The sequence below is a fragment of the Rhinopithecus roxellana genome, chromosome 8 (genome assembly GCF_007565055.1).
Source record: "Rhinopithecus roxellana isolate Shanxi Qingling chromosome 8, ASM756505v1, whole genome shotgun sequence".
Classification (NCBI taxonomy): Eukaryota; Metazoa; Chordata; class Mammalia; order Primates; family Cercopithecidae; genus Rhinopithecus; species Rhinopithecus roxellana.
The window spans coordinates 87,533,330-87,551,522 of record NC_044556.1 but is presented as its reverse complement, the minus strand read 5'-3'; the positions used below and the strand labels follow the sequence as shown (position 1 = coordinate 87,551,522).

Here is an 18,193-nt window from a genome sequence, read left to right as displayed (position 1 = left end):
CTGTCACCTCAGAGAAAGAACAGACCAGAAGTCATGATCCCACTTACTCCAAGGAAACTTTAAGGTGACAAACTTGAAAAGAAAAATCAATGAACGTAATATTTCTTAAGTCTGAATCTGATCTAAAGATCAAATTATAATTACCTCCCCTTTGTTTCATTTTTCTTGACTTTAATTGCTAATTTAACCCCAGCCTCTTCTAAAGTAGCCCCACTTCCATTCCAAGATAATTCTGACAGTCCTCAAGGGACACCTCACAGGTGCTCAAAAGCAAGTACAGTCGGCTATCTATCAAGACACTCTGTGAGGATGTCCAGTTTATTTCTGATGGTTTTTTTGTGTTTTTTGAGAGACAGGATCTTGCTGTGTCGTCCAGGCACGATCATACATGTCGTACAGTGGCACGATCATAGCTCATTGCAGCCTCAACCTCCTGGGCTCAAGCAGTCCTCCCACTTCAGCCTCCCAAGCAGCTGAGACTACAGGCATCCGCCACCATGCCTGGCTGAGTTTATCCATTTTCTCCTCCTCCAGTGCCCCCATCTGCTGCTGCCACTTGAAAGACTATATAATGTTAAGAGCATGGGCTCTAGTGACTGCCAGCTTAGGTTGGAATCCTGGCTTTGCCCTTGATGAGCTGTGTGACCCTGGGCAAATTATTTAGCCACTCTGTGCCTTTTTTTTCCACCCTGGTAAAAAATATATATATATTATTATTATTATTTTCATTAACCTCTAGCCTACCTTGTGGAGGTGCTTGTGACAATTAAATGGGTTAATATTTATAAAGTACTTATAATAGTACCTAAAGCAGAGCAGGCACTGAATAAATGCCAGCTATTATTTCTACTACCATCACTCCTACTGGCCATGAGGATACCTCTGGTGGCCCTGCCATAAGGTGCCAAGGCAATGGGGGTTATTATAAGGTAAGGGACAATGCCCTCTTTGTAATATGACATCAAAGGCAGCTACAGCTTATGTCCAGTGTTTTCTGAAATTACCACTGTGATGGTTAATTTTAGGTGCCAACTTGACTGGATTAAGGAATAGAGAACTGGTGAAGCACTGTTTCTGGGCATGTCTGCCAGGGTTTCCACAGGAGACTGGTGTGTGAGTCAGTGGACTGAGTGGGGAAGACCCACCCTCAATGTGGGCGGGCACCATCCAACTGGCTGGGGGCCCAGATAGAACAAAAAAAGGAGAGAAAAGGATTTCCTCTCTCCTGGAGCTGGGACACTCTCCTCCTCCTGCCCTCAGTCATCAGAACTCTAGGATCTCTGGCCTTGGGACTCCAGGACTTACACCAGCAGCCCCCTAGCTTCTTGAGCCTTTGACTTCAGATGAGAAGTACACCATCAGCTTCCCTAGTCCTAGGGCTTTTAGACTTGGACTGAGCCACACTACTAGCACCCAGGGGCTCCCGCTTGCAGATGCCCTATTGAAGGACTTCTCAGCCTCCAGAATCCAGTGAGCCAATTCCCTAATAAACCCCCTCTCATATATCTATAGATCTACATCTATCCTATTGGTTCTGTCTCTCGGGAGAACCTAACACAGTTCCTAAAAGTTCTTTACATTTTTACTTGCAAAGGACTGAGATGAGCTATGAGTCCATGGGCACCCAGGGTAGAAGGCAAATGAGTGACCAACACCATCTACCCTCTCTCCCTCAGGGCTTTGTTACAGGCTCAGCTGGGTCCAGTCTGGCTCCAGCTCCCTTAGGATGAGTTCTGCCCAGAAGACTCTTTCCTTCCTCACCTAGATAGACTTCTTTGAGTCCCCCTCTTCCCAGTGCTTCCAAAGGGGGAATTTAAATCTGATCCTTTAAAAATAATGAAACACGGCCAGGCACAGTGGCTCAAGCCTGTAATCCCAGCACTTTGGGAGGCCGAGACGGGCGGATCACGAGGTCAGGAGATCGAGACCATCCTGGCTAACACGGTGAAACCCCGTCTCTACTAAAAAAAAACTACAAAAAACTAGCCGGGTGAGGTGGTGGGCGCCTGTAGTCCCAGCTACCCGGGAGGCTGAGGCAGGAGAATGGCGTGAGCCCGGGAGGCGGAGCTTGCAGTGAGCTGAGATCCGGCCACTGCACTCCAGCCCGGGCGACAGAGTGAGACTCCGCCTCAAAAAAAAAAAAAAAAAAAAAAGAGTCTACTGTTAAAAGACTCATATTAAGTCTAAATTCCACTTAGAAATAATTTAATGATACAGCTGGTGTTTCTTTTTTTTTTTTCTTTTTTCTTTTTTTTTTGAGACAGAGTCTCACTCTGTCGCCCAGGCTGCAGTGCAGTGGCCGGATCTCAGCTCACTGCAAGCTCTGCCTCCCGGGTTTATGCCATTCTCCTGCCTCAGCCTCCCGAGTAGCTGGGACTACAGGCGCCCGCCACCGTGCCCGGCTAGTTTTTTGTATTTTTTTTAGTAGAGACGGGGTTTCACCATGTTAGCCAGGATGGTCTCGATCTCCTGACCTCGTGATCCGCCCGTCTCGGCCTCCCAAAGTGCTGGGATTACAGGCTTGAGCCACCACGCCCGGCCAACAGTAGACTCTTAAATGAAGCTCCTTAACTCAAGACTAAAGAATACTACTGATGTGGGCATTCATCTTTGATGATGAAGTCCCTGTTGACAGTCTTCACATTAGGACAGGAAGAGGAAAAATTAAATTTTAAACATACCATTTATGTTAGCATCAAAAAACATCCGATACCTAGGAATAAATCTAACAAAAGATGTACAAGACTTCTACACAGAAAACCATGAAACATTACATTACTAAGAAAAATTAAAGACTTAAAGAACTATATAAGTAGAGAAACATGCCATATTCCTAGACACAAAGATTCGATGTTATAAAGATGTCTAGTCTCCCCAAATTGACCCAAAGATTTAATGCAGTTCCAATCAAAATTTCACAAAATTTTTTGTGGAAATTGATGAGTCTATACTTTACATGAAATGCAAAGGGCCAAGAATAGCCAAGACGACACTGACAAAAAAAAAAAAAAGTTGAAATAATTATACTACCAAATGGCAAACTTATTATAAGATTACAGCAGCAAGTAAGTCAGTATGGTATTAGCACAAACTTTTGCCAGTTAAAACATAAAGATATGTGAATAGAGCAATTGACCAGAGTTTAGAAACACACCCACACATGTACAGTGCTCTAATTTATAACAACACCACTGCAAGACAGAGGGGAAAGGATTTTCTTTACCCTGTGGTGTGGGTCAACTAGACATTCACATGGAAAAACAATGAACCATGGTCCCTACCTCACACCAGTCAGAAAACTAAATTCCAGAATGGTTGTAGACATAAACATGAAAGGCAAACATTGAAACTTCCAGAGGATATAACACAGGAGAATATCTTTATGCCCTTGCAGACAAGAAATTACTTCTAAAGTAAAACACAAAAAGCACCAACCATAAAGAGAACAACTGATGAACTGGATTTCATTAAGAACTACTGTTCATCAAGACAACATTAAGAGAGCAAAAGCAAACCACACAGAGGGAAAACAAATTTGCAGTACATACAACCAACAAAGGACTCACAACATCCAGACTCTGTCATCCAGGCTGGAAAGCAGTGGCATGATCTCAGCTCACTGCAACTTCTGCCTCCCAGGTTCAAGGGACTCTCCTGCCTCAGACTCCCAAGTACCTGGGATTACAGGCATGCGCCACCACACCCGGCTAATTTTCATATTTTTAGTAGAGATAGGGCTTCACCATGTTGGCCAGGCTGATTTTGAACTCCTGACCTCAGGTGACCCACCCACCTTGGCCTCTCCAAGTGCTGAGATTATAGGTGTGAGCCACCACGCCCGGCCAAAAGGCAACACAATCTTAAAAGAGGAGGAACAAGCAAAAGATATGAAAAAGCATTTCACAAAAGAAAACATCTAAATAGCAAAAAATGTATATAGACCTACTTACATACACACACATATATGTAGGTCTATACATACACTTTTGTATTAATATACACACACCATTAGTCATCAGAGAAATGCAAATTAAAACAACAATAAGATACTACTGGGGTCCTGGTAATGTTCTATTTCATGACCTGGGTGATGGTTTCACAGGTATGTTCACTAGAAAAAACTGAGTTGTACAATTAAGGATGTATATACTCCTCTCTACATATTATATTTAAATAAAGATGTTTACTAAAAAAAAAAACTGGGGCCGGGCGTGGTGGCTTACACCTGTAATCCCAGCACTTTGGGAGGCCAAGACGGGCAGATCACGAGGTCAGGAGTTTGAGACCAGCCTGACCAACATGGTGAAACCTCATCTATACTAAAAATACAAAAATTAGCCGGGCATGGTGATGCACACCTGTAATCCCATCCATTCAAAAGGCTGAGGCAGGAGAATCGCTTGAACCTGCGAGTCGAAGGTTGCAGTGAGCCAAGATCGCGCCACTGCACTCCAACCTGGGTGACAGAGAGAGATTCTGTCTCAAAAAAAAGCAACAAAAAACAAACAAACAAACAAACAAAAACAGCTGGGCACAGTGGCTCATGCCTGTAATCCCAGCACTTTGGAAGGCCAAGGAGGGTGGATCACGCGATCAGGAGTTTGAGACAAGCCTGGCCAATATGGCGAAACCCCGCCTCTACTGAAAATACAAAAATTAGTTGGGTGTGGTGGCATGCACCTATAGTCCCAGCTGCTCGCGAGACTGAGGCAGGAAAATCACTTGAACCCGGGAGGCAGAGGTTGCAGAGAGCCAAGATCGTGCCACTGCACTCCAGCCTAGGCAACAGGGCGAGGCGAGACTCTGTCTCAAAAATAAAAAAATAAAATAAAAAAAACCAAATGCCACATGTGGGCCTTTTTTAGATCCTGCTTCATACAAGCCAACTGTTAAAAGAAATGGTGAGACAGTCAGAAAAATTTGAGATTAATTGCATATCTGATGACAATATTCATTTTTTAGGTGTGATGATGGTATTAAGGCAATATTTTCAAAAGGAGGTTTTATCTTTTAGAGCTACATACTGAAATATAAGTAAATATATTATAAATAAATAATATCCTGGATTTACTTCAAAATAATCAGAAGAGAGGACAGATAACACAAGCATAGATGAGTTGATAGCTATCATAGCTGGACAGTGGTGGGGACATGAGAACTGCTACACCATCTCTTTACCTTTATGTATGTTTAAAATACCACACAATAAAACTTTTTAAAAATCTAGAAACAAATCCAAGGTTTTATCTGTTTGCCTATTTATGACTCTTCTCTTCTGCCCATACGTGGGCTAATCAAATAACATTATGTAATAGCAATGCAGAGTCCATAAACACTGAATCCCTGGGCTACAGAGACCTCAATAAATCATCTTGGCTATCCCCTCACCATCAAGCAGTTTCTGAAACAGAGGACATCCCAAATCACATCTGCACACTGACCAGCATAGGCGACAGTGTGTCTACTCTCAGAGAAGCAGCCTAAATATATATAAATATATATATATTTTTTATACATATATTTATTTATATATTATATATCATATATAATATATATATATATATAAAAAGAACCTAGATGAACCTAGATAGGGCAGAGCAATCATTTACCTATATTCTTTGGGGTGTATGCCAAGGTAAGGGCTCTAAGTAGCCTGGCTGCTTTGTCTAAAACAGAAGACTCTTAAAAGAAGCTCCTATATTCTCTCCGAGCTGACCTTTCCTGTCTTGTCCCTCGAATATTAAGCTTATGCTATCAAGCCTCATCTCAGTTAGGTATCTGTGGCTTCCTTTGCCAGCTGACCTAGCTGGAGCTGCTAATGGAGTAATCAAGTACGAATTCCTGTATAAATCAAGTCTGGCTCTTATTGCAGGGATCTAGACTACTACAGGCCTACACAGTTTAGAAACCCTCATTAGATAGATGCAAGTACTTGTAAATATAAACCTGGCTAGGGCCTTCTGATTTATTGTGTCTCCCAGGAAGCCCTCCAGATTTGGGAGACTTCTCAGTTCACAGGGAAAGAAAATTCATTTCCTCCTTCTCACCTTCCTTTGCCATTTCAAGGTGAAGTGTCCTAAATTGATAAATCTCCAAGTTAACGCCTAGCTTAGTGTGCTATCCCTACTGGACATAATATCTGTTTCAACAAGGATTTCTTGGAGAAATGAACTATACCTTTGGCACAAAGCATCCAGGTACCCCCTGTGATAGCTTCTGGAGGAAAGAAAATCTTTTAGTGTCCCTAACGGGCATACTTACCTACTACTAACTAGGTTAATGAAATTATACAGGCTTCAAAGGTGAGGAGTCAAGGTTTCATATACCCAAAAAGGGAAAAGTTCAAAAATGAATGCATAGGATTTGCTCCATTTTTTCTTTTAACCCCTAAGGAATTTAAACAGTGGCTACTTTTCGGACTAACACAAGCCGTCTCCAAAAAGTCATGTAATGAAGCGGCTGAGAACACGACTCTGGAGCCACACATCAGCTATACAACCTCAAGTTTTCTGTGCTTCAGTTTCTCACCTGTAAAATGCAGCTAATGAAAATACAGCCTTAATAAGGTTGATGGGAAGATTAAAAGAGTACAATATATGTAAAGTACTTACAACCCTGTCTTCCCAGTGTTAGCTCTATTATTTCATTATCACAGAAGCCCTGCTGTGGACATACGTCATTGCAGGGGAAAAAAAGGCTAAGAGTGGAACAAGTGGACACAGGAAACAAAATGAAAAAGAACAGTGTTGTTGACACTTCGGCTAAACCTTAAAAACATCTACTTCTATGCCACAGTATTTGTCAATAATCTGGGGACAGAGAAAAAGACATTCTGAAACAAGCGGTCGGAGGTATAGCAGAAAATGTACATCCCTATTTTTCAGGAATTTATAGAGAAAGGCTACTCTTATGTGTGATGATACAAACCCCAGTAAGAGAGGCCAGGCTCTTGCCCATAATCCCAGCACTTTGGGAGGCCGAGGCAGGAGAATTATTTGAGCCCAGGAGTTCAAGACCAGCCTGGGCAACACGGGGAGACCTCGTCTCTACAAAAAGTTAGCCAGGTGTGGTAGTGTGTGACTGTGGTCCCAGCTATTCGGGAGGCTGAGGTGGGAGGACTGCTTGAGCCCACCTCAAAGTGGGTGCAGTGAGCCATGATCGTGCCACCGCACTCCTGCCTAAGCAATGAAGGAAGACCCTGTCTCAAAAAAAAAAAAATTAAGGGAATCAACAAATCTCCCAAACTCCGTTAGTCCTCAGTTGGCCAAGCACCTCTCCACTAGCCACAAAAAGCTGAGTTATTGTTTTGCATTTTGTTGGTAATGACTGACATTCATGGTCTTTCATTCAATAAATTTTTTAAAATTCAGGCTATTATAATATTTCATGTTTGCCTATACATTTAGTATTATTTAGTAAGGAGCATAATTTTTAAAAATAATAATTAATGGAAGAAGCCTCGACATCCCTTCAACAATTTTTTAAACTTTATGAATAATCTACTACAGTCTTTAAAATTTTTCAGTTTTAAATGCCTAGTTGTTGGTCCATTACCTCTACAGGGGATGCATACACATATTCAGAAACATTTTCTTATGATAATTAGAATTTGTTGTTAACAGTCATAATTGTGTTTTACCATTGATTATTGTGATTATCATAATGCCAGAGGGATGAACAACACATTTGAAACTGAGAAGAAGGAAGACTGCCCAAAGGGCCTGTTGTTAGAGTCTATGCAGGGACTCCTGGGGCTATTAATTATTTATCTGGTTTTCAAAGTTAATAAATAGGAATGTCTTTTTGCCCTTTATTCCCCAGATGAACTTAACCAAATGAGAGATGGGGTGGGTGTGTGCAGAGATGGCAGTCTGAGAATATAAGAGGTATAGGTAATGAGAAGGAGATTTTAGAAAAACAAAGACTTACTGTCAAATATACTTAATAATATTGCCTTATCTGGCATGTTTATCTGGCATGTTTTTATTATGAACATTTTGATGTTTTTTGAGTGTTCTTTTAAAAACGAGTGCTTTAGAAGCATAACATCAATATGAAAAGAAAGACAAATTATATATAATCTCACAACCCAAATAACCCCTTGGCACTTTGTAGAAATACTTAATACTGTATACAGCTGTAAAATTCAAACACTAAGGAGTAGTATTAAATGGAAAAATAAGAACTTCTCCCCTTCCTATCCCACTCCATCCATCAAAGAGAAACCCTGTTTATGCTTTTCTTTCCCACCAGAGAAAAAAATGTGCATACATACATAAATTTATCTACCAAAATGCATCATATTAGGCACACTGTTTTGTAACATGCATTATTCACTTAATAACATATCTTGGTACTATATCCATATCAGCACATGGTGATTAGCACTTTCTTTTTCCTCTTAATGCTTCAGGCCAGAAGCAATTGCCCATGTCTGCAATCCCAGGACTTTGGGAGGCAAAGGCAGGAGGACTGCTTGAGCCCAGGAGTTCAAGATCAGCCTTGGCATCATAGGGTGACCCTGCCTCTACAAAAAAAAAAAGTAGTCAGGTGCGGTGGTGTGCACCTGTAGTTCCAGCTACTCAAGAGGCTGGGGTGGAAAGATCACTTGAACTTTGGAGGTTGAAGATGCAGTGAGCCATGACTGCACCACTGTACTCGAGCCTGGACAACAGAGTAAGACCCTAACTCAAAATAAAATAGTAATAATAATAATGCAACCGGGCGTGGTGGTTCATGCCTGTAATCCCAGCACTTTGGGAGGTCGAGGCAGGTGGATCATGAGGTCAAAAGATCAAGACCATCCTGGTCAACATGGTGAAACCCCATCTCTACTAAAAGTACCAAAACTGGCCGGGCGCAGTGGTTCACGCCTGTAATCCCATCACTTTGGGAGGCTGAGGCAGGCAGATCACAAGGTCAGGAGATCGAGACCATCCTGGTTAATACAGTGAAACCCCATCTCTACTAAAAACACAAAAAATCAGGCCGGGCGCGGGGGCTCAAGCCTGTAATCCCAGAACTTTGGGAGGCCGAGGCGCGCAGATCAGGAGGTCAGGAGATAGAGACCATCCTGGTTAACACAGTGAAACCCCATGTCTATTAAAAATACAAAAAATCAGGCCAGGCGCGGTGGCTCACGCCTGTAATCCCAGCACTTTAGGAGGCCGAGACAGGCGGATCACAAGGTCAGGAGATCGAGACCATCCTGGCTAATGCGGTGAAACCCCGACTCACTAAAAAATACAAAAAATTAGCCAGGCGTGCTGGCGGGCGCCTGTAGTCCCAGCTACTCCAGAGGCTGAGGCAGGAGAATGGCGTGAAACCCGGTAGGCAGAGCTTGCAGTGAGCCCAGATCACGCCACTGTACTCCAGACTGGCGACAGAGCAAGACTCCGTCTCAAACAAAACAAAACAAAACAAAACAAAACAAAACAAATACAAAAAATCAGCCGGGTGTGGTGGCAGGTGCCTGTAGTCCCAGCTACTCCAGAGGCTGAGGCAGGAGAATGGCGTGAACCCAGGAGGCGGAGCTTGCAGTGAGCCAAGATCGCGCCACTGCACTCCAGCCTGGGCGACAGAGCGAGACTCCATCTCAAAAAACAAAACAAAAAAAACAAAAACCAAAATTACCTGAGCATGGTGGCCCGCACCTGTAGTCCCAGCTACTGGAGAGGCTGAGGTAGGAGAACCACTTGAACCTGGGAGGTTGAGTTTGCAGTGAGCCAAGATTGCACCACTGCACTCCAGCCTGGCTACAGAGCCAGACTCCATCTCAAAAATAAATAAATAAATAAAATTAAATAATAATGCTTTAGTGACTATCTTTGTACCCATAGCTGAGAGTTAAATGTTTTTTTTTTTAAATACAACCCATACTGCAAAATCAGAGCTGCAAGTACAAACTAAGCAGTCTATCCCAGCTGTGTGGTAGGAAAAGAACGATCTCATTTATATGGTTCATTTCAGTTCCTTCAGGAAATTTCCCGCAACATTGTTATTTATACCAAATGGGTCTCAAAAACGTGAGACGGCTACTGAGGACTGTTTTCCACTGAGAGGAAGGTGAATATGTCTAACTGTGTACAACTGCTGGTTGTAAAGGCGCCTGTGGCAAAGCAGTCATCCTGTCTTTGTGCTTAAATCCACCTGGTGTGCCACCCCTACCCTTGCTTACAGGACTGTACTGAATGCCCATGGCATGAACGGAATGTTTGCAGAAGGGGAAAATAAGCAAGCACTGGAGAAACATGCATAGAACAGCAGGTAAAACTGCCAGATGACTGTGCCCTTCACCCACTCATGGAAGGCCAATATGAAGCCATGTTCAGAGTCATCTGCCCAGAGCTACAGAGGAATACAGGGCTGAGTAAGAAAGTGACTACAGAGTCACAGCTCAGAAACAATCATAACCAAAAAACCATCTTATACCTCTGCATTTAGCTGCCTCAAATCCTTTCTAAATGAAGAGGGATTTAAATTTTATTTTAAAATATTTCAACACAGTACTTTTCCAAATATTTGTTATATTCGTTATCTCATAACCCACACATTAACTCTAGCAGGCAGGTAGGCCAATGTCATTATTCCCACTTAAACATGACATGCCTGAGGGGCTGCAAAAGTTAAATGACTTGCCTGGAGTCAATCGGCTGACCAACTGTTCGGACCCAAGAACCATGCTCTCCTGAATTCTCCCAATCCCAACCAGGCCCAACAAGTCCAGCTGGACAATTTTAGCATCCCAAAGAAAAGCTAGGAATGAAGCTGGAGATATAAATATAAAAATATTCCTTCCCAAAGACAGCTGAGATCTGAAAACTACCTCTTCCTAACAAAAATTTAAAAAATTAAATATCGATGTTGCTAAGCACCAAGTTGATATACCAAATTTACATCTGGACAGAACAACTACAGTCTCTACTAGTCACAAAGACTTGTGAGAAATGTTGGTTTTATGTTTTATTATAAACATTTATACTATCTCAGCTTTTTAAAATATGGTAGAGTTTAATTTTTACAATTAATATGTTGTCTTGTGGTCAGGAGTGGTGGCTCATACCTATAATCCTAACACTTTGGGAGGCCAAGGCTGGAGGATCACTTGAGCTCAAGAGTTTGAGACCAGCCTGGGCAACACAATGAGACTGCGTCTGCATTTAAAAAAAAAAAAAAAAAAAAAAAGGCCTGCACGGTGGCTCACGCCTGTAATCCCAGCATTTTAGGAGGCCAAGGCAGGCAGATCACGAGGTCAGGAGATCGAGACCATCCTGGCTAACATGGTGAAACCGCATTTCTACGAAACATACAAAAAATTAGCCGGGTGTTGTGGCGGGCGCCTGTAGTCCCAGTTACTTGGGAGGCTGAGGCAGGAGAATGGTGTGAACCCAGGGGGTGGAGCTTGCAGTGAGCTGAGATCGTGCCACCACACTCCAGCCTGGGTGACAGAGCAAGACACTGCCTCAAAAAAAAAAAAAAGTTGCCGTGGGCAGTACTAGTCATTTGTCATTTATATATCCAACACCTATATCTTGAATTGCCTTCTAGTCTAGTCTGGACTGGCTTATAAGAATGTTTTTCAAACTTTTTTGACAATGGCCTACAGAAGAAATATACTTTACTTTGTGAAGCATAGACATGTGTCTGTCATTCAAACAAAAATTTCACAAAATAATAATCACCCCTCCTTTTGAGTGATTCACTTGGATATCTTCTATGCTTTTATACTTTGCCACATTATTTTTTAAAATACAAATTATGGCCCACTAAATGGATTTCATGACTTACAAATGGGTCACAAGCCAAAAGCCGAAAAAACTGGATTATATGAACAATATACAGATTGTGCCCTCAAGGAATCTGTACATTAGTTGGGAGTCTCATACAGTTCACACACCTCTTACAGTTGGAAAGGCCTATAGGTCAATTAGTTCGACTACCTACTCTATACTTGATTCTACAGCATCCCTGATAAAAGGTGAGACATGTGAAAAAGGCTTGTTTGCTATTTCAAGGACAAGGAGTTACCTCTTACTTAGAACCTACCACGGCCGGGCGTGGTGGCTCAAGCCTGTAATCCCAGCACTTTGGGAGGCCGAGACGGGCGGATCACGACGTCAGGAGATCGAGATCATCCTGGCTAACACGGTGAAACCCCGTCTCTACTAAAAATACAAAAAAAATTAGCCGGGCGCGGTGGCGGGCGCCTCTAGTCCCTGCTACTCCGGGGGGCTGAGGCAGGAGAATGGCGTGAACCCAGGAGGCGGAGCTTGCAGTGAGCCAAGATCGAGCCACTGCACTCCAGCCTGGGCAACAAAGCGAGACTCCGTCTCAAAAAAAAAAAAAAAAAAAAAAACTCTCAACTTCTTGGCCGGGCGCGGTGGCTCAAGCCTGTAATCCCAGCACTTTGGGAGGCCGAGACGGGCGGATCACGAGGTCAGGAGATCGAGACCATCCTGGCTAACACGGTGAAACCTCGTCTCTACTAAAAGAATACAAAAAACTAGCCGGGCGAGGTAGCGGGCGCCTGTAGTCCCGGCTACTCGGGAGGCTGAGGCAGGAGAATGGCGTAAACCCGGGAGATGGAGCTTGCAGTGAGCTGAAATCCGGCCACTGCACTCCAGCCTGGGCGGCAGAGCAAGACTCCGTCTCAAAAAAAAAAAAAAAAAAAAATTAAAAAAAAAAGAACCTACCACAATATGGGTCAAATAGAGACCTGTTAAAAACAGTACAGAAACAAATACAAATGAATCAAGTATCAAAATATACACTTAAGGCCGGGCGCGGTGGCTCAAGCCTGTAATCCCAGCACTTTGGGAGGCCGAGGCGGGTGGATCACTAGGTCAAGAGATCGAGACCCTCCTGGCTAACACGGTGAAACCCCGTCTCTACTAAAAATACAAAAAAAAACTAGCCGGGCGAGGTGGTGGGCACCGGTAGTCCCAGCTACTCCAGAGGCTGAGGCGGGAGAATGGCGGGAACCCGGGAGGCGGAGCTTGCAGTGAGCCGAGATCGCGCCACTGCACTCCAGCCTGGGCGACACAGCGAAACTCCGTCTCAAAAAAAAAAAAAAAAAAATATACACTTGATTTCTTTTTTCTAAAAGATAACTTGGACCTTTGTTCCTAAACCCATCTTAGTCTTTTTTAGGAGAAGGGTGAAAAGGGGAAGGTAAATCAGGGGGACAGAGGTCTAGAAAGGCTTCTCTCTGATGACCTGAAGAAGAGGTCTTAGCAAGTTACATCACAAGTAGCCTTCGCGATTGAGGAGCCTAATAAATGACACTCACAATGACGGCTAGGAGAGTGGAAGTCAGGAAAGGCTCCCCTGAGGAGGTTTGAAATGAGCTGAGTCTTGAAAGATTGACTGCAATCAGACAGGTGAAGAAAAGATGGGAGAGTGTAGTCAAAGACTCTGAAAAAGAAATGAGTCAGTACATTTGGGGGACAGCAGATGGGGTCCCTGAAGCAGAGCAATAAGAGATGAAGCTGAAAAGAAAGACTGAAACCAACCTGTGGTGAGCAAGACAGAATTTGGATTTTATTCTGTAGGTAATGTGGTGTCACTGAAGGTTACTCAGTGTGTAGAGTGTATTTCAGAATTGTTCATCTGTACATAGACCTGAAACTTGGCTCTAGAAAGACCTAAAGACCCAGAGTTCAGATAACAGATTCTCAAGCTGTGTTTTAGTACAGAGAAAAATGTTCTGTAAGGGACTTTATAAATTCAGAATTCTAACATGAGCAGTGTTGGTTACCTAAAAAGTAGAAAAACTGGAATATAGAGTTTAGATAGCAATGGAATCCAATTTATTTTTCATCATTTTACTTTCACTAATTTTTAAAAAGTGTGAGCTTTGTCTGTAGCTGCCACTAAGTGACTGATTTCCTTTATAAACCCTACAGACTTTATTCAGAAGCAAGTCTTCAACGTTGCTATGGGCCTAATAAATTATTATAAACCATTTTGCAAAAATTAAATTTTGCCTAAACAATAGCAACACTTTTAATAATAAGGTTGTCTAAAGTTAATATACAAACAGGGCTTTCTGAGGGTGTTAACTATCTAGTAATTCAGGCTCTGCTGGATACAGTGACAGAGCTCTAGAACCTCAACTAGAACTCAGGTCGGCCTCAGGTGAATATAAACACTGTATGTGAGTCACCTTGCAATTACAGCTGCCACCTGGAAGCAAATTTAAGCAGTAAGAACTACAAAACCAAATCCCTGTAAGATCCTGCATTAACCTTCCTCTTACTTCTTCCTGTCTGAGGATCCATAAACCTCAGGATTCTTTACTAATTTCTCATCAGCATCATTTTTCATTGCATTCCCAAATTTAAAAACGACTGTCTCCAAAGGCCTCAAAATTACTTTCAGTTATTAGTATAATAAATATCAGCGATGTATGATGTATTCATTAGAACCTATGGTGTTTTTTTCCCCCCTCCCCACAGGAAAACTACTTCAGAGAAAGACTTAATTTCTGAGAAAATCTTTGTACATCGAATATATATGCTATCGACCACATACATGAAAATAATTGTTTGGGGATAATGCACACCATTTGCCAATGATTAAGATTCAGCCCAGTCTTTGTCGCTACATTTCTACATTCACATAAATTAGTAAGTCATGATGACACGGAAGGCTCACATGCCACGTAAAAATTTCAAGCTTGGATCTGAATCGGTGACTGAATCCTCCTCAGAATGCACATTTTGGAGGCAACTGTTTGGTTTATGTTACTGCTCCCTAAACCGGGCAGTGACTCAAGAGGCAGCTGGAAGAGAGAAGGAGGTGCTGGGCAAGTGCTAAAATACTGAAGTCTCAACAGTAGAGTCCCTCCCCTTCTTTACACACCACACAGCCTTTTTGTGACTTCTTGTCCCCATCAGATATGCTCCTCTAGACTAGCTCACCTTCCCAGGGTGGGGCAGAGTCTCACCGGCTCATTATCTCACAGCTCCCGGGATGGCCCCGGATACAGCAACTGTGTGGCACTTGGCTGTGGAAATTCAAGTTTTTCCACCCTAAAACAAGTAGGTTGTGAAATCCGATTTCTGTCCTGGTTACCATTAAGAGAGGGGCCTACCACAGCCCTGTGCCTGGAAGTTCTTGCTACTAAACCTCGCCTGCTGCTCCACCCTCACCTTCAGCACCTGATGGAGAAGGTCCAGTCCCTCCGCACACCTTACATGCCCAGGCCACACTGGTGGACTCACGCACGCACGCCAACTCTGCCATCCCATGCACGCCCGGCTTCGGAGAGCGGCTACGAACTTACTGCTCGCCGAGTCAGCCGAGCCAGGGCGCAAGGGGAAAGGCCGGAGAGGGGCTGGGGATAGGATCGGATCGGAGTTGGGGTCGCGGTCGGGGTCGGGGCGGACCCCGCCGGCCCGCTGGCCTCCCTCCCCTGACCCCCGGGACAGCCCCGGCGCACGTGCTGGGTGACAGGCCCCCTATAGGTTCCATACCTGCCACCGGAAGTGAGTGAGGAGGGCAGTATAGGCATTTCCTGTGACGCGAGCGCCTGGACTCCATTAGGCAGCAGCTGGGGGAAGAATCAACACACCAGGGAGCAGAGCGCAGCGGGCCCGAGGACAGAGGCGGCAGCTGCCTCCGCTGCCGCCCGCCGCCGCAGCCACTGCCGGGGCTCAGCCCAGCGGCGGGTCCCGCGCCCCCGCAGCCGCCCCGCGGCGCCCGCAGGCGCGACCCCCGGGCCGCGCACCCCGAGCTGCCTCCGGGAGGGGGGGGGGAAAGGGCCCGGATCCTCCTTCTCCCCCTCCTCCTCTCCTCCCCCTCCTCTCACCCCCACCCTCCTACCCTGACCCCCTCCCCGCCTCCCCTCACCCCGACCCTCTCCCCGGCCCCCGCCTCCCCTCACCCGCCTCGCCCCACCGGCTTCCCACCACGGCCTCTCTCGGCGAGGAAACTCTGGCCTCCGCTTCCTCCTCCTCCGACTCGGACACCGGCGGAGCCTCCCCGCCCCCGCGGAAGAAACCCCGAGCCTCGGCGGCGGAGGGAGCAGGAGAGCCCGGGGCTTCGGCAGGCAGAGCAGGCCTCTCCCCTCCGTCCTCGTCGTCCTCGTCGTCGTCCTCCTCCTCCTCCTCCTCCGTGGTGGTAGTGGTGGGACTCCCCCCGGCTGCTGCCCCTCCCGCCGCCGCTGCTGTCCCCCACCGAAGTAGCGGCCACAGCCTGGTCAGCGGCAGCATCATGCAGGCCAACGGGGCAGGAGGAGGAGGAGGAGGTGGCGGCGGCGGCGGCGGAGGAGGGGGCGGCGGGGGCCAGGGACAGACCCCGGAACTCGCCTGCCTGTCGGCTCAGAACGGGGAGTCGTCCCCCTCGTCGTCGTCGTCCGCGGGGGACCTGGCCCACGCCAATGGGCTCCTGCCTTCCGCCCCCTCCGCCGCCAGCAACAATAGCAACAGCCTGAATGTCAATAACGGGGTTCCCGGCGGGGCGGCCGCCGCATCCTCAGCCACCGTCGCAGCTGCCTCCGCCACCACCGCCGCCTCCTCTTCCTTGGCCACCCCAGAACTGGGCAGCAGCCTCAAGAAGAAGAAGCGGCTCTCCCAGTCAGATGAGGATGTCATTAGGCTAATAGGACAGCACTTGAATGGCTTGGGGCTCAAGTAAGTATCCCTTACCGGCAGCTGGTGATGGACAGACCGAGGGACGGAGGCTCCAGGGGGGTAGGGGTAGCGGGGGAGGGGGGGCTTGAAAGAGCTCGGTTAAAGAGAATGAGTGCTGGGCACGCAGGGCCCAGTACACAGGAGGACGCGGCTCAGACAGGCCGACCGGGGAGGAGGAGCGGACCTGAAAGGAAATAGGGGGAAATCAATCAGTCTCACAAATTGTGAGATGAGACAGGCGGTTGAGGGGTTAGGAAGGGGTAGGAGAAACCCAAAGAATGACTTCTCCCCACTCACCTTCAGAGCTTAATTGTCTGTCAATAAAGACAGATGCGGGAGTGTGTCTCTCTGTGTTGGGGGAGGGGTGGATTAGAGCTGGTGGAAATAATGAACCTTGGAGGATTTGTTTTTCAAGTGTATCTTGGAGGCATCTTTGTGGGACACCTCCCCACCCCCAACCGTGGCAGACAACAACCCAAGCAAACTACCAATCAGGAAAGACAATCACCTACAAGTGTTTATGGGAACGGAGGGGCTGGGATCATTTGGAAAGAGGTTGTTGAATAAATCTGATGGGAATAATGAAGATACAGTGTTGATGTCGTTTAAAAGCCCTTGTGTGTGTGTACAAGAGGCCTAACCCTAACTAGTCTGAAATCTCAGTTTAATACCAAGAAGATGATCGCCTCTGAAAAGGGGACATCTGATCTGGTGAATCATTTGTTTTCAAATACAATTTAGGTGGCCTTGTATACCTAACATAGGGTGAGGGTAGACAGCGACCTTGGACAAAAAAACACCGTTTTGTATACACACAAAGAAAAACTAAGGGGGTAGAAGGTAGGATTGGTGGGAGTGTCTGATGAAGGAGGTGCAAGAGGCAGAGTCAGAATGAAATGGTGGGGGGGAGGACGTGCAGCAGCAGTCAGTTTCCTACATTCAGAGTGTAGATTAAGCTCTCAGGCTAGCCGATGTGTACTTTTGCATTTATGGATTTCTTGGGGAGTGGGGAGGAGAACAGAACTTTTTAAAAGTGACATAAGTATTTTGATTTTCAGGCAGATCGTTGCACTGTTTAGCTAAAAATTAAGTTTTAAAGCTGAATTAAGAAAGCATTGAAACATAAGCACAAAAAAAGAATAAGACTGATAAATGAAGGTTCTTGGATACCAGAATACACGAGGGAAGAAAATACAGTTGATGAATCTTTTAAGTGCTCAAAGACAAATATGTGGTAGGAAGAATTCACTTTATTCCCTAGGGAAAAGGATTAGTATGAAAACAGATTTTGTAAATGCTAACAGAACATGTTACTGAGACAAGAAGCAAGCTGACAGCAGCAGGAGGAAATAACTCGTGACTGTTTGGAACCTACACCATAGTAAATTTGCTATTTTTAGTATAGAGAGAAAGGGAATGATTTTTGATGCTGGATTTATTTTAATTTTAAAGATTAACCTAGTAGAATTTCTATGCAATATAATACCTGGATATATAAGCTCTTAAGTGACACAGGTCGTCTCTGTCACCGTGTGAAGCTAATAATTTTGATCTTTCAA

The 18,193-nt window shown here is 45.1% G+C and overlaps 2 protein-coding genes across 19 annotated transcripts in view; one reads left to right on the top strand and one right to left on the bottom strand.

Annotated features, from left to right (window-relative positions):
• Positions 1–15,607, bottom strand: part of CNIH3 (cornichon family AMPA receptor auxiliary protein 3) — a 372,243-nt gene extending 356,636 nt beyond the window's left edge. For 8 of the 16 annotated variants that reach the window (XR_004059003.1, XR_004059002.1, XR_004059004.1 and 5 more), the window contains exon 1: positions 15,153–15,490. Coding sequence is in view for 4 of the 16 variants with exons in the window: in XM_030937096.1 (XP_030792956.1) it covers positions 15,153–15,337; positions 15,477–15,543 (252 nt within the window). In the remaining 12 variants the exon portion in view is untranslated. Of the gene's footprint in view, positions 1–14,921; positions 15,033–15,152 lie in introns of all 16 variants that reach the window. The other 8 variants (XM_030937096.1, XM_030937097.1, XM_010382254.2 and 5 more) reach the window with 4 other exon arrangements.
• Positions 15,547–18,193, top strand: part of WDR26 (WD repeat domain 26) — a 50,132-nt gene continuing 47,485 nt past the window's right edge. For 2 of the 3 annotated variants that reach the window (XM_030937095.1, XM_010382252.2), the window contains exon 1: positions 15,678–16,634. In XM_030937095.1, coding sequence (XP_030792955.1) covers positions 16,216–16,634 — 419 coding nt within the window. In that variant the 5' untranslated portion in view covers positions 15,678–16,215. Of the gene's footprint in view, positions 16,635–18,193 lie in introns of all 3 variants that reach the window. The other variant, XM_010382253.2, reaches the window with a different exon arrangement.